The 15983-nt window shown below is 35.2% G+C and overlaps 3 protein-coding genes and 1 non-coding gene across 4 annotated transcripts; 2 read left to right on the top strand and 2 right to left on the bottom strand.

Moving 5' to 3' along the window:
• Positions 1 to 11: 11 nt before the first annotated feature.
• Positions 12 to 95, bottom strand: TRNAY-GUA. The gene is given in 2 exon segments: positions 12 to 47; positions 59 to 95. It is a non-coding gene; the product is annotated as a tRNA-Tyr (tRNA).
• Positions 96 to 508: 413 nt separating this feature from the next.
• On the top strand, positions 509 to 1944 carry LOC106327156 (succinate dehydrogenase assembly factor 2, mitochondrial). Its single transcript, XM_013765226.1, has 5 exons — positions 509 to 700; positions 779 to 886; positions 963 to 1089; positions 1388 to 1456; positions 1543 to 1944. The coding sequence occupies exons 1-5, from the start codon at positions 597 to 599 to the stop codon at positions 1687 to 1689; spliced, it is 555 nt and encodes a 184-aa protein (XP_013620680.1). The 5' UTR covers positions 509 to 596; the 3' UTR covers positions 1690 to 1944.
• A 92-nt stretch (positions 1945 to 2036) lies between these two features.
• On the bottom strand, positions 2037 to 5653 carry LOC106327154 (lipoxygenase 2, chloroplastic-like). The gene is made up of 7 exons (XM_013765222.1): positions 5258 to 5653; positions 4251 to 5081; positions 4053 to 4138; positions 3816 to 3926; positions 3418 to 3719; positions 2975 to 3241; positions 2037 to 2861 (listed from the first exon to the last, which is right to left on the bottom strand). The coding sequence occupies exons 1-7, from the start codon at positions 5607 to 5609 to the stop codon at positions 2102 to 2104; spliced, it is 2709 nt and encodes a 902-aa protein (XP_013620676.1). The 5' UTR covers positions 5610 to 5653; the 3' UTR covers positions 2037 to 2101.
• Positions 5654 to 13971: 8318 nt separating this feature from the next.
• On the top strand, positions 13972 to 15351 carry LOC106326135. Its single transcript, XM_013764157.1, has 6 exons — positions 13972 to 14090; positions 14179 to 14215; positions 14294 to 14359; positions 14726 to 14811; positions 14899 to 15000; positions 15088 to 15351. The coding sequence occupies exons 1-6, from the start codon at positions 14058 to 14060 to the stop codon at positions 15229 to 15231; spliced, it is 468 nt and encodes a 155-aa protein (XP_013619611.1). The 5' UTR covers positions 13972 to 14057; the 3' UTR covers positions 15232 to 15351.
• The last annotated feature ends 632 nt before the right edge of the window (positions 15352 to 15983 follow it).

The following is a 15983-nucleotide window of genomic DNA, read 5'->3' as shown; positions in this document are numbered from 1 at the left end:
AAAGAAAAAACTCCGACCTGCCGGAATCGAACCAGCGACCTAAAGATTACAGCAACAACTACAGTCTTCCGCTCTACCAACTGAGCTAAGGTCGGCTTGTTATTTGAAGTCTGTTTTGTGTTTTATATATACTTGTATATGTCTTCCTAAACAGTACAAACTCTGTTCAACAGGAAATTATATTCGAACCTTGATGATGAGTCACAACTTCCTAGACTATTTACATCTGAGAACCATAAAACCAGAGAGAACTTCGTCGTCGTTGTCATCTCCCTCTCGCAAGATTCATCTCGTCCTTTTGTTTGTGGGTCAAAAAAGGTCAGCTGTCTCTCCAAGGTTTTGCGTGAATTCTCTCTGGCCTCTCGTTTTCTAATTTAATTTTTTTTTGCATTTTGGTTCAATTCATATTTATTCGATATTAACCGACTGGTTTTTCTGCGGTTAATGTTAAACCGGTATTTTTTTCGGTTTAACGAAACTGTATTCCAATGTGGTCAGGAGAAGGACACGACAAATGTAGGCCCATTACCACTTTTGTTGTACTTCTTTGCCTTGTACATTCGCTGCGGCACGATCGAGAAGAGCATCAACAAAAAATGGCCAGCCGAAAAGCTCTGATTAACGTCCACCGGATCATCCGCTCCACTGCGGTGGTTAGACGGAGCTCCGTCACCCCTTCCGCTGCACCTCCTATTTTCCAGTATAATTTTTTCTTCCACCTTTTACGACAAGAGATGATTTATCATTAATTTCTGGGTTTTTTTATTTGGTCTTTTAGAAATGGAGTTGATTTGGGGGCAAGATTCTTCAGCGGGAACACCTCGAGTCCACAAAACATTGATATTGATCTCTCCAGCGAAGAGAAGAAGAGGATAACCATCAACAGGCATGGTTAATTTATTTTTTTTCAATTTGTAACAAAAAATATTAGTGTTTGGTGATTGAGTTTTGTGTGTGAATAGATTGTTGTATAGGAGCAAGCAACGAGGGTTTCTGGAGCTTGATCTGGTTTTGGGTAACTGGGTTGAGGAGAATGTCAATTCCATGGATGAAACCGCTGTCAAATCCCTCATTCATGTCCTTGATTTGGTATGTGTTCCTTTTGACTCTCTTATCAGTTAAAAATTTCACATCCCAGAGGTTTGTATATGGATCTGCACATTGTTTTTGAGATACATAGATGAATTGTATAGCAGTTTCTGTAGTTGTGTATCTTCTTACAAGATCTTTGGGGGTTAGGTTGTGTGTCATAGGGTTCAACTGTTTAGTTATATTATGTATTGTGGTAATTTTTTCTCCCAAGAGGACTAGCCATGACACAGTTTGTGTGATTATAATCTTTTTTTGAACTTAATTGTTTGATAATAGCGTTGTTGGCCCTCTGCAGGAAAACCCTGATCTCTGGAAATGGCTAACTTCTCAGGAACAGCCTCCCGAGATAGTGAGCTCAAATCCGGTAACCGTTAACCTCATGATGTATCCTTTGTTTAAAAAGCATAATCTGAAGCATAATCAGTCGTCTCTTTGTTGTGATTATTTAAGGTATTTCTGGCGTTGCACAAGAAAGTCATGACGAATCTGAACAAACATGCAGCCCCAGAGACGCGTGCAGCAGCTGGACAACCCTGGGTCAAAGGCTGGGATGATTTCAAGAGAGGCCGTGACGCTCCCATCTCCGGGAACCAGTAAAATCTAAAAAAAAACACACTCTCTCTTCCTTGCAAAAGTAACAAACTGCAAAAAACACGTTTATAAAAGTTATCTTATAAATATAATAAAGTGCCAGGCCGTGAAGAAGGCCGGGGGTATAAATGTGTCTCTGTAGTGAGTGACACGATGAGATAGATAATTGGAAGTTCTTGATATGTTATCAAGGGATATTGTATTTTTTTTTGAAATTGCGGTGTTCTCTCTTCAGCTTATGCTGACGAAGAGTTTTGGACAGTTCTTTAATGCTACAAACCGCCTCCGAGTACAAGCAAAACTTTTTTTAGTAAGCAAAATATTTGCTATCCATTACCAGTTCAGATTTAGTATTATGAAAACAAAAAGGGAAATGGATCGTTCACTTTATTTTTTTTCTAGAGAAACAATAATGCATTTAGATAGAAACACTATAGGGAACACCCATTCCGGTAACACCGGGTTGGGAGATGGGCTTCAAAAGCTCATACTTAACAACACCTGCTCCAGCTCTGTTCTTCAGAGAAACGTTCACGTTCCTCTCATCTATCACTTCTTCTAGATGTTTGAGCCTGCCTTTGAACCGTTCATATGCAGCAAAGATAACAGGATCGTCGACCCAAGATGCTTCTGGCTCTTCTCCAAGATACTCTTCGTCTGGTGAATGGGTCGATAGAAGATCGAGAGTCACCATCACTTGCGTCGCCTGCTTCTGCGACGGGAATGTCTTAAGCAGCACCTTCTCTGGCTCCTCATAGAACTCTTTTAGCTCTTCCTCTGTTGGCTCTTCCACTGGCATTCTTATCCTTGTTGTGGTTGGTCGGTTGGGAAAGTACCCTCCATACCCGTACTGTCCAAAGTTTACAGCTGCATGGTGACCTGAAGCCACCCACGCAATCGTGGTCACGACGCCAATTAAGTCATCTTGTGTTCTGAGGACAGGCCACCATGGTTCGTCTTTCTTGTCTCCATGCCCTATGTTCCTCACTTCACTCCACCATGCTTGGAGTTCCTCGTCACACATGATCAGTGCCGCATCTGGATAATAATGCTTCACACATTCTGTGATCCATTCCTTAAGTGCATCCCACAATATTAAACCGTCATTCGCAAATGGGTAGTCTGGTATCGTTAGCCGCAGTCCGTGTTCTGCGGTCTCATCTTCCACAGCCAGCCCCCTGTCAATGTACAAATTTTTTTTAATGTTTTTTGTTAGCTTAATTAGTAATTTAATTATTGTGTGACAAAATATTACGCAAGAGCTAGAGACAGAACCCTAACAGTAAGCTACCTGCTGATGAGGTCTGCAGGTAAACCTTCCCTGTCGAACCTCCATAGTTTAGCATAAACATCTGAACTTAGCTCTAACGAATATTTGCCTGGCCAGAAACAAGTCTCAATGATTCCACCTGCGTTGACGAGACTTTGGCGTGCGCGAGCGTTGATCTCCAGGGTGTAGCGGAAGTGGGGATGCAACAGCCTATAGATAGGATGCATGGCACTTAGTTGTCTGTTTGCAGCTATTATGTATGGTTCCATACAACAATGAGTCCTCAGCCTGTAAACATTTCCCATCTCATTATTAGAATAACATGTGTAATGCAATTAATATATATGCAGTTTTCTTTTTGTAACATATATATATGCTTCTAGAATTCAAATATATGCAGTAATATATATGCAGTTAAATTCAAAAATTTGTTGTCTGAGAGTCTATTCTATTGTGTTAAATACCAGTGAGAAATAAGCTGATGATAACCGGCATCGTGAGCAACAGCGTGAGTCTTAGCAAGATTCCATAGCCAGCAGGAGGTAGCATCATAGCCTGGTGTGAAGACCTGACTCCATTGGGGCCTGTTGACATCAGGGGGACGAGTCAACTCAATGGCAACAGGCCTCAATGTGCTATCATCGCTGAGGAAGAATAGTGTTCTCGAAGCATATAAGGTGGTGTCATCCAACTCTCTCACTTTGTTCACATACGGTAGAAGCAAATCGTGGTAATCCAACATGAATAATCTCTTATTCTTTAGGGCCTGCATGCGTACATACATTATTTATTCATAACGGAAATCCTCTATATATATGCAATTATTCATATTTGTTAAACATGTAGATATTAAATATCTTACTTCATCAACTGACATGACTCCTCTGATTTCTTTTTCCACAATGTCCCAAGTAATGAGTGACTTGGGATCACCATAAACCGCGGGGTCTAGTTTGCTTTTCAACGGCCACTCCTAGAATAACAAGTAAACTCATTAAAAGCAGAAAATGTTTTTTTTTTCCCACCGACCATTACACATGCATGGATCTTGCTTTATTGGAACAAGTTAAAATATTAGTTAAAGACGTATATAGCTCACTGTAACTAGCTGAATGCAATATGGATTAAGGCCTGCAAGTGTCTGGCGAGCAAACTCGTCGTCTCGGATCCACGAAAATCTATCCTCTGAATCAAAAATCAGAATGAAAGGAAAGTTAGATAAATTGTAGTATAGAATTGGATTTGATATAATTAAGGGAGGACTAATTAAAGAAGAAACAGGGAGGGAGGTTGGTACTGTTAAGAAGAATAGGGGGGTCAAACTGTAGAAGATTGTCTTGAGCTTCAGCAACAACTTTGATAAGTTTGGGGATCATAGGTAAAAGGCCAGTGTCCTTGGGAAAGTCGATGCCAACTTCAAAGAGATCTTCTATGGACTTGAAGTGTGGGAAAGGCAAGTTGGGATCAAGCAGAGCAGCCTCGATCTGTGGGAACACGGAGGGAAGAGCTGCTAAGATGGCCTTGCCCGTGAATGCAGTGCCCTTTGTTGTAGAGAACTCCTCGTCTCTGGGGACATAGAACTCCCCTTCGCGTTTCTCTGAGGAGGCATCTTTCTCGCAGGGTTTGCGACCAGTCTTGCACCGTCTCGGGTACGGATGAGAGAGACCTCCCATAACAGGACGGGCAAGTCTTTCATCTTTTTCAGGGTCACCCACATCGTTGTACACATCATAGTCGTAAACGCGTTCGTGCTTGGCGAATTCACCAACTCGCTCGCGGTTGTTGCCTTGCAAGGTCTCCAGCTCTTCCTTCCGCAGCTTTTTGAGAGGCTCCGGAGTTGCGGATGGCAAGTAGGACTTGTTGGAGAAAAATATCCGCTTGGTTGGGTCAATGGACTTGGGGGTCACCCATGAGTTACATGTAAACGTTACGGAGCCGCTGGGTAACTCAAGCTTCATCTCCCTGATGAACATTTCTCTATGGTGGTGGTGCTGGTTTTGTACCCTGATGGCCCCCACGGTTCCAAAGTCTTCGGGCATGTCGAACACGCACTCGTACTTCTCATTACGGGATTCGAACCATACACGTTGTGCATAGTCTTCTACTGGATCCTCCTCCATAACCGTCCCTGCCAAGTGTTTACGTACGTGGGGTTATAATTTTTTTTTTTTTTTTTTTTTGAAACTGTGGGGTTATAATTATTATTACTATGAATTGAGATATAGTACTCCTAATATGTTATTTAGCTTCCTTTTTTTTTCTTTATAAAACAAATGTTTGTTTGATATTTTTTTTTTAACTCACGGGTGTCAGTCTCGGCGCTAATAAGCTCGACGAGCAGTGATCTGCCGCGGATATCTGTAATGACATCGAGAGGTCTCGACCAACTTAAGCTCTCCAGCAGCCCTTCTTCAGCAGTTATGAATCCCTTAACTTTGATTCTCTTAACTTTCTCTTTCAGTAATTTACCTTTCTGTGCAATATTGGATTGTGAGGCTGTGATCTTACATCGTCCACGGAAGTTTTGACGACGACACGGGTTGTCTCGACGTCCTGTCAAAATGGGGTTGATGAGTGCTGATGGTTTAGGGAACAGAGAGCTGAGGCTCTGTGCTGTGCTCAAGGTCTCGAGACTCGGCGACTCTTTACAAAACATATTTTATCTCTTTGCTTGTGTTCCGCATACCATCCTCTCCATCCCCGCTTCATCTCTTTATACATGTCCAAATATTACCCTAGCTTTGTCTTTTCTAAAAATAATAAATATAAAACCATCAAACTTGTCTACCTTATTTTTTTTCTCTACTGTATTTTTTTTTTTTGTCAATTTCTCTATTGTATCCACCGATTTTTTGTCCCTTTTCTTTTATAAATTATTTCACTAATTTATATTCTAAATCTTCAGTAATCGGTAAGTTAAGCCATTAAAATCTACCACCAACATTAACCTCTCTAACCAAACCATATTGCAAATAATAATAATCTATAGCTGTGTTGTATTGGATAGACATCGATGTATATGATTTGCATAGAGAATACACCTTTTCAGCTGACTTATTGTATACTAATTTTCCTAATTAATGTGGTACTTCAAACACATGCTGAATCAGATCAAAAGAAACTGAGTTTTATGCGCAGGAGTTTGCTTGTGGAAGACACGGTTACACTCCTTCCAGATCTGATAAGACTGAGATGCTTCATAAAGAAGAAGATTCATACAATCCCCTTCAGTTTTCTCTCCACTTTCGATTGGCCCTTTTTAATGTAATCTCTGAAATTTCTTACATATTTTATTTTATTTTTGTTTTTTTATTCTCTTTACATTCTTCTGTTTTCGTTTGACGTATTTTTTCTTTAATTTCTTTCATCCAAATTGTATTCTTTTGTTTATGCTGCTGCCCTTCTCCTCTATATAACTGTTTCCACATTTTTGTTCTTCTAAAATATCACAAATCAATATCAACACAACAATGGATCAAGCTGCTCGGTAAATACACATTTAGTTAAGAAAATAATATATATTGGAGTTTTTCAAAATATGACTCAAAATTTGAAATAAAAACAAAAATGATCCATGCTTTTTTTTAAAACTTTCATTTGTTCTATTTACACTAGAAATTCGATTTATTCACGAAAAGGACATTGTTTTTTTTTTGAAAATGAATGTTTTATTCTATCATCCTCATCTTCACCAAGTATTTACAATATTGCTATCAATACACCAATCACCATGAACAACCAATTTGAAGCTCTTGATGCACCCAAAAAAATCATTTTTTCTCTTCATATCTCATTTTTATGCACACAAGTCACATCTCTTTCACTTTCACTCAAAATTCATTCAAAACCCCCAAGATTTTGATTCCAAACTTTGTAAGGTTCATAGAGACATTGAAGCTAATGATTCTTGGTCATTAACGAGTTGGTAGCTTTCGTGGTGAAGTTTTGGATGCTTGGATAAGCTAAGCAAGTCATCTCACGGGTTCAAGGTATGAAATCGTTTCTTATTTCAGATCTGTTCGCGAATAAGACTTCTAGAGAAGTCTTCTAGTCAATGCATAGGTTAGTTTTGAAATTGATTTTTTGTTTGTTTTTAATAGAAGACCTCCTTAGAAGTCTTCTAACTTTTCTTTGTTAACAAAAAAATGAGAAGACTTCTCGAGAAGTCTTTTCGGATAAACATGTTAGTTTTGCAATTTATGTAGAAGTCTTCTCTGGTATTTTCGAGGATTTTTAAAATTCAAAAGTAAGTCAATATTTACAAAGTAAGACTTCTCTAGATGTTTGATGTACAGTAGACTTCTTAAGAAGTCATCCTTTGTAAATTTGCAATTGCAAAAATGACATAAACGGAAGACTTCTACGTCAATCTTTATTAAACTTCAATTTTCTCAAAACTTAAATTAAATTTTTAATATTTTCTTATTAATTCATGTGTATTAGTCAATATTGGAACTCCTGAGTGTAATTCATAACTTAATTGGTGATAATTACGAGGTTACAAACAATTTTTTTAAGTTGATGTTCTATGTTTGCTAATGTGTTTTAATCTGATTTTTTTGCAGATGATTCGTCAGTTACACTTAGTCAATGGAGAATGGGTGGTCAAAGATAATTGTTGGGATTTTGCGGTTAATAATGTGAAAGGAGCCATAATGGTTTTTTCAGTGATGGTTCTACACGTGCCGAACTTGTTGAAATTGCTCAAGAAGATTATAACATGGACATGAACATAGATGATGTAGAGTTATCTTACTTGTTACCAGACGCGATGATGCAACATATGGCTCCAGATACTCCTCCTATTCATGTCACAAGTGATAGACGAGTTCAGAACTTAATCAAGATATGTAAAACGCATAATGTACGTCTTTGTGTATCAAACCGAGGCAAGATGAGGATTGTTAATGATGCCAACATTGATGGAAAGCAAGCATGTGAAGATGTTAATGAAGTTTCAGATGAAGGGAAAGAAGAAGATGATGATAAGTAAATCTAAGTTTTCATCATTTCTAAATGTTTATTATTACATAATTTCATTTTTCTCCCATATAAATATTTTTTATGGAAATTTTAAATGATTTTTAAGATCTAATGTACGAAAAGACTTCCAAAAAGGTATTTTCACGCGGACGGTTATAATAGTAAAACTCAATACAAGTTTTTTGTTTGATCATAAGGGGTTCGTTGTAATTTTACTACTTTTTGGGTTATATTTGCATTTAATTAAATTTGAGGTACACTTTTGTAATTAAAATCAAGTTTTGAGTCATTTTCGACAAATTTCCGTATATATATATCAATATACTAGAAAGAAGATAAAATTTACTTTTTCACATTAAAAAGTAGAAAATTATGAAACGTAAGACTACTTATATCAATGTGAAAAGTGGATAACTAAAAATTACTAGAGATTTTAATCTGGTATGGTATCACGGTATGACACTCAGTGCCAGTCTCATGTTTATACTGCCCTAACCCAAATTTAAAACTATGTCCTTGTACATATTTTATTAAAATCATAAAATGATATAAAACTTTTAAAGTTTCATAAAAATCAAAATCCATGCTGTTTATAACGAAAACTAGCTTTCCAGGACACTTATTATTGAAATATAGCTCTTCTTGCATCTCTTTCTGTAAAATCATCTATCAAAACTCATATAGTCAAGTATTTCAACCGTAGTCATCTCAATTGACAACATAACCAACTCATTTAACCTCTCTTGAACATGACAGACCGCATATATTTATTTATCGGCTTCAACTTAAAAAAAAACTTCTTTCAACTGTGGCGATCGCTACCAGAACTGTCAACAAAATACGATAAGCAATTTCTTTGTTTTGATAATAATCCTCCATTTTTTTTCAAAAAATCAAACACTTCAAAAGGCTTTCAAACTTCCACAATGTATTGATTTTCAAAGAATCTTTAATTCTTTTTTTTTTTGAGGAACTGAATCTTTAGTTCTATAAATAAATCATCACCAACTATGTCTGAATGTGTATTATTTTGTAAGGAAGCTTTCATATTCAAACATGATGCCCTTAAAGTATCGGAACTTGCATATGTTAGTTTTTAAATCAAGATAAATCTTAAAAAGGAATTTTACTTTGAATTGTGCCGCTTTTTGTAAAGTTTATGGATCGTTTTCTTTTGCAACTTCAGTCCCTTTTTATAAGGTTCAGTAACGGGGAACACTTTCCTTTTAAGTTGTGCAAGATCTCGTTTCTTTTTTTTTACATTCAATTCGTCAAAAAAGAAAATTAAAAGAAGGATTAGGTCGAATACAATGCATGCTTGATGGATTTTGTTAATGGTGTGAATCTGATCTCCAACAATAATAATCTCACATAAAATAATTCTAGACAAATATGAGAGGCCAAGATACACGCTAATACCACGAATTTGGTTGATATCTAATAGTGATACTTTCTCAGGTAACTAATCAGCAAGATGAATTCAAAATTCACTTTCTCGCTAAACAATGAGCGTGCAAAAAGACACAAAGGTTGTTAAGTTATTTTTGTTGTTTTCAAGATAAGTGAAAAGGAGAAAGCGCACGTTTTTGTTGTTGTTGCCCAATTTCAACTAAAATATTACCCCCACACCATCCTGTGGTACATTGACGAATGAACACCTCTTCTTCTTGTCTCACGTGAACGCTAACCAGTACCTTCCGTCACATTGAAAGAAGACATAAATCACTTATACAGGACCAGCTGCAATTCTAGTACACTCATTTATTGAGTTTGGAGCATTGCGAATATGTGAAGATGATAGCTTGTTATGATGTTCCAGCTAACATTTACTGCACTCATTCATTTTAACAAGCATTGTGTGACTTTTTTTCCCCGAGATATTGCATTCTATTGATGTCTGTAGTTATGGCTATGAATGTTTACAGTGTTCCGCATATTCCACAGTGCGGGACTAAGCTGCCTCCATTCATCCAACTTTTTAGCGTATAAATTTTAATTAAAAATTATAAAATAAAAGTGAAATGCTAACTGCGGTACTATTACTATTACAAAACGCAACTAAAAGCTAAAGAAGCAAAAATGGTGTGTTTACTTTTACAATTCAAAGTAAAATTCCTTTTTAAGATTTATTTTTTTGTCAACTATTACAAAACAATTTGAATGTTGATAGTATAAATCTCAATAGTAGCACCTTTTCTTTTATATTATATTCCTGGGAATTTTACCAGAACCCAAAAATTCGAACCGGAACCGATCCAAAAATACCCGTCCCGAAACCGGACCGAAAATTTACAAGTACTTTTTGGGTCCAAAATTCTTTTACCCGAAAAAACCGAAAAGAACCTATCCGAATAGATCCAGATCTGAAAAGAACCGATCCAAATAGATCCGATCCGATAAGAACTGATTCATATCCGACTTAAAAACATGAATATCCAAAACTATGATTTTTTTGTTCTATTTCCTATATTTTATTTTACGATTTAGTTGAAATATGTTTTTGTAAACAATCTTTGTTATTATTTCTGTAATATTTTCATGTAATATGAAACTTTAAATGTAAAATATAGAGTGTTTAAAAATGTCTTATTTTAGTTATTAATAGTTTATTTAAATTTATTTTGTAAAATTTTAGATATATATGATAGATTTTGACTAAATTTGATGTGGTTTCATCTTTAATATCGAACCCGACATGGACCTGATATGTACCTAAAAATTACTGGTATTTTACGTGTATTTTAATTGTACCCAAGAAGAACCGACCTGAACCCGTGCCAAAAATTTACAAGTACCTATTGGGCGCAAATGTTTAGGACCAAAGGACCCGAACTCGAAAAGAACTCCCCCAACCTGAAGACCCGAACGCCCGTGCCTATTCACAACATGTATATATAACTATATATATATTCAATAAAATATTTTATGAGTGATTATCTATTTTTAGTTAACTTTTAATTATTAACTAAATAGATTTGTATACTTTTGTTTACTAGATCTTTATATTATCTTTACATATTTACGTATTTTTTTCTATATAAATACAAATATGTTCACTCAATTTCATCAAAATAATTTTTAAAATATATCACTTATAGATAGTTTTGAAGATTTATTTTTAAAATATATTACTCAATACATAGCTATAATAAAATATTTACAATAAGATTTTAATTTAAGGATTCAAAATAACGAAATCGTTAAATAAGATCATTTAAACGAAGACTGCTACACTTTGAAATTTGACAATACAATATATTAGATGAGGAAATATGTGAATATGATTTATAAAAAATTTCATATATACAAAATATTTTTATTAAGTAAATAAAATAGTTGTTTAAATTATATTAGTATCAGTGCTATCTTAATTTGTAAAGTTTTATAAATTAAATAAAATATTTTCAGATATCTTATTTTGATTTTGTTTAAAGAAAACTAGCGCAATTATAATTTTTTAAATAAAATAATTAACTATAAATCTCATTAACAGTTTATTAAATTTTATATTTGAGATATATAAATTACTTTTTAAAATAAATTTATATTTCTAAATATTATATTAGTATCACTGATTTTTAGTTTGTAAAATATAAATATTATATATATATATATATATATATATATATCCCGCGTTTACACTTTTCATATATATCACCATTCATACTTTGCTTTGAACTGCTTATTTTAGACGAACTGCAGTTGTTTCATAGCATGTGTTTCTCTTATATAAACTGCAGTTAGAACGTATTGTAGTGTTTAATACGCTTATCCCGCACCGCTCAATCCGTTGTTACCGCCTATGTTTATATTGTAACATCTTCGGTCGGCAGGACCATGCGCGATAATGGGGAGAATTGGTCAGAAAATTAAGTTAGACTCGTCCCATGGTCAGGATATGTTGGATTTATATATAAAATTCTAACTTATTTTATCATTTAATTTTAAAATGCATGTGGGAGCTGAAACTCGCACGATCAAAATTTCTAAGAAATTTTTTACCTTTTTCAAAGAATTGGATTTTTTTGCGATAACCACTTAAACAAGAAAAACGAGAATGAAAACGACATTAAATATGACAAAGATGCACAAAAACGCTTTATTGATTATAACAAAAAAAAGTGATTTAGAATAAATTACACAAGATATCGTAAGATTCGTCAGCAATAGAACAAAGCTGAAAAACGTCCAAGTCTTAAATTCGCTAGTCTAACCAGCTACACCCTAAGTTCTCTAAAGCTAGCAGACATCTCTAAGTATTTTGTCTCTAGATCCCTTGCTTGAAAGCCCAAGGTCATTTTTATATAGTCCCTTCAGATCAGCCATCCCTTGATTCTCTTGAAGAATTATTTCAATCTTCTTTCCATTTTCTTATCCATTTTCCCTTTTTCTCGCTCTTTCTATTTATCGGTTTTTATTTTGCGATTATCTCACCTTCTAGACCAAGCAAATAGACTGACACTTTGTTGGGTTCTTTTACGTTTTAGGCCTCTGATTAAGGGTTTAAGCACATACCAATTAACCTATTATGCCAACAATACCACATATGTAATGTTGATTCCTATTTTATTTTGAAATAAATAATTTTTGGAAATTTTGTCATTTGTTAATTTTATGTTAAATTCAAAACATTATTATAGATATTAAGTTAATTATTTTAAATGTTTTAACTTTTGCTAATTATTTACCATATCCGGTATTGATTTAATTAAGTTAAAATGTTTTGTAAATTTTGAAATTTTCGAAAATAATAATTTGGAATGATGATTTGTCATATTTTTAACAAAATTGAGATCTTTTTTAAAAGATGAAACTTTCAAAGAATCATAGTGGTAAAATAAAATTAAAATATGTATAAAAAACAAACTAATAAAATTTAAAATTATTTAAAATTTTAGCTTGATATTTATATTAACTTATTGAAAACTTAGCATTAAAAGAATTTAAGGAAAAAAAATTATGTCCATGACTTTCTTTGTATAAAATCTAGTATAGTACAATTTCCAATTTTCTCACATTTGTATTCTCCTATCCTTATTTTGACAAGTTTATTTTTTTAAAAAAAATTCAATTTAATAACAGAGGTTTTCGTGAAAATAAATAAAAATAAATGAAAATAAATAGAAATTAATATAAATAAATAAATGTCAATCGAATGTCCCCCAGCACTACAAACATGGGCACTTTCGAGGATCCCGTCGTCCCCGGCAATTTTTCCATCATCTTCGGTTTTCACCAGTATGGATTATCTATTTTGGAGACTGCCGAAAGAGGATGGCTTTAGTTATTTCCCTTGGATACTATGGTATATATAGAAGGCAAGAAATGATAAGATTTACTCGAACAGGAATGGAAACCCGTTGGAGATTCTTCGGCTGGCTGATGTGGAATGTACGGTTTGGATGGAGGCTCAATTATTAGTGAACTGACCTCTGGAAAATTCCCAACGTGAGAACTTACAACAGACGGATTATACGTCTTTGGAAAATACTAGAGTTTTGTTCTATTGATGGAGCCTGGAAAGAAGATGACATATTTACAGGACAAGGGTGGTTATGCCGAAAGAGTGGCTCGACAGATGTTATGATGGGGGCGATGAATCTTCGTAGAAGCCTGTCACCCTTGCATGCTGAGTGTGAAGCACTAATTTGGGCAATGGAGTGCATGAAAACCCTACAATTTTTTGATGTAGTTTTTGCGACGGATTGTTCTCAATTGATGAAGATGGTGTCGACACCTGAAGAATGGTCAGCTTTCTCTACACACATGAAAGAATTCAGCCGCAGTAAGACTTTCTTCCCTGACTTTCGGATCAGACATATTCCAAGAGCACAGAACATCTTGGCGGACAAACTTGCACGTGGTGCGAGAAGTTTTCCTTCAGCTATGCTTTATGTCGATTCTATCCCACCGGTTTGGCTTGCTGAATCGATTGGATCAGCTTAGTAGTTCTAAATGTTGTTGTCCAAAACCAAAAAAAAAAAAAAAAAGTTCTAACGGGTTTTCATATACTTTTATGATCACGGCCCATAAAACCCCAGCTTAGATGAGAACAGAAGGATATACACAAACGCAGTCTAGGGTTTTAGGCTAAAAACAACTTATCATAGACAAAGAGAACATGAGGCTCAAGAAAAGCTCCACATCGACCGATGTATTTTCAGCTTCTTTGTTCTTTTTATTTACTCAGTTTTTAATAACTTTTTTATAAATGGTTTCTTTGCTTCTTTTTCTTTTGTTAGGTTGAACATGCACATGACCTTAGCAATTCCATGAAAGGTAGTAAGCTGGATTTCTTTTGGGTTGGAATTTTATCTCTTTGCCACTTCCTGTCAAAAACCTTATGTGCTCTTTCAGGCGAAAAGAAGCGCAAGAAATCCACCGTTCATAACGCGAATAAGGACACCGAGCATTCGCACAAAGGTTAATTAGATAGTGATCTTTTGGGCGGCTCTTTCTTTATTTTCTCATATCGTATTTAAAACCATCTGCAATTTGGGAAATCATTTATTTGATACAGATCCTTTTGGATACTGGCTTTGTATAAACCAGTGACTTGGCTAATATTTTTTTTTCTTGACTCTGATCATACTTTAAACTCATCAGTCATCTCCAATTTGGAGAAACAAGTGAGATGATTAACAGTCGATACAGTTTCTTTAGCTTGTTGCAAAGTGCAAACTATTATAAGTTGGTCGAACTGAATCTACCAGTAGTCCTGATCCCAATAGTTGACTGTATCATGTATACTCAAATTTAGTTTTACTCATATCCTCTTTTTTATGTCAGTGAAAAATGTTCGAGCTTCCAAGAAAATAGCTGCTAATCATGTCGCTATTGATAGACTGACTTCTACCATTGAAGATGCTTATGATGTTAATAAGATTCTCTAACCACGCCTTTACAGCTCGTAAGATTTGTTTTTGCTGCTTTCTTTATTCATTTTTTTCTTTTATTGGCAGGAAATCATAGAGTTGAGAGAATCTATCGAAGAGATGACTGAAACTATGAAAAAACAACAGGAGATATTATTGACAATGGCTGGAACTATGAAGAACCTACTGGTATATGTTTCTTACATCATATAAGTGTTTACTTTTATTTCTATTTTTTGTAGCTTGCTTGACACTTTATAGTTGATCCATGTGTAGGTGAAAGAAACCCCAAAAGAAAAGTCTACAATCAAAAGAGAGTGTGCTTTGGCACGGGATTATCAACCAAATAATAAGCATACCATTTTGGTTAAGGGATATGATCCGTCCATGCGTAGGGATATGATGTCGAAAAGGCATTGATTAAACATTTTGGTTCATGTGGAGAGATCACAAGGGTGTTTGTTCCCTTCAAGTGTTACACCCTTACTTGTGATAACTCAAGTTAAATGCAAACCAAGATATTTATTACTCTCTTTTTTTTTTCCAGATTTGCTTTCATTTTTTTTTTTTGAACATTTTCTTGATTTGCTTTCATTGATCTGAAAGAAGATCATAGGAAGGCTTTACTACTCAATGGAAGTTACATGGGAGGAAGGAAGCTTGAAGTTACGATGGCTTTTGACAGGGAAGAATTTAATCCTTACGATGACGAATGCTGTTGGACGTTGCATGCTGCTTTAAAGAAAGCTTTTCATGATGACGAATATGAAGAGCTGAAGGAGTCGAAGTTGGGAGTTTTCATCAAGTTCCAAGAGTTGGGATTTGATTGGGCTTCAAGGCTGGTTCACTACATGTTCGGTTTCCAGCTGGACATAAAGAAGAAGTATGAGCTGTGGAGTCTCGTTGGTCCACAGCCTGTTGAGGTTTTCACTGTTAGAGTTTGAAAACCTCACTGGTATAAACTGCGAGTACATCGAGGACCTTGAGAGACCTCACTGTGTTGTTACAAAGGAGTTGGCTTTTTTTTGGGAGATGTTGGGAGTTCATGTCGAAGCTGGGCCATCTACTCAGGAGATAATAGCAGCATTTGAAAGATGCGAAGGGTGGTCTCGGGATGATCGCAAGCGGCTCGCGTACCTTGCCATCTTCACTGGATACATTGAAGGGAGAAA

Source organism: Brassica oleracea, chromosome C2 (genome assembly GCF_000695525.1).
Source record: "Brassica oleracea var. oleracea cultivar TO1000 chromosome C2, BOL, whole genome shotgun sequence".
Lineage (NCBI taxonomy): Eukaryota > Viridiplantae > Streptophyta > Magnoliopsida > Brassicales > Brassicaceae > Brassica > Brassica oleracea.
This window is presented reverse-complemented; position numbering and strand designations above follow the sequence as displayed.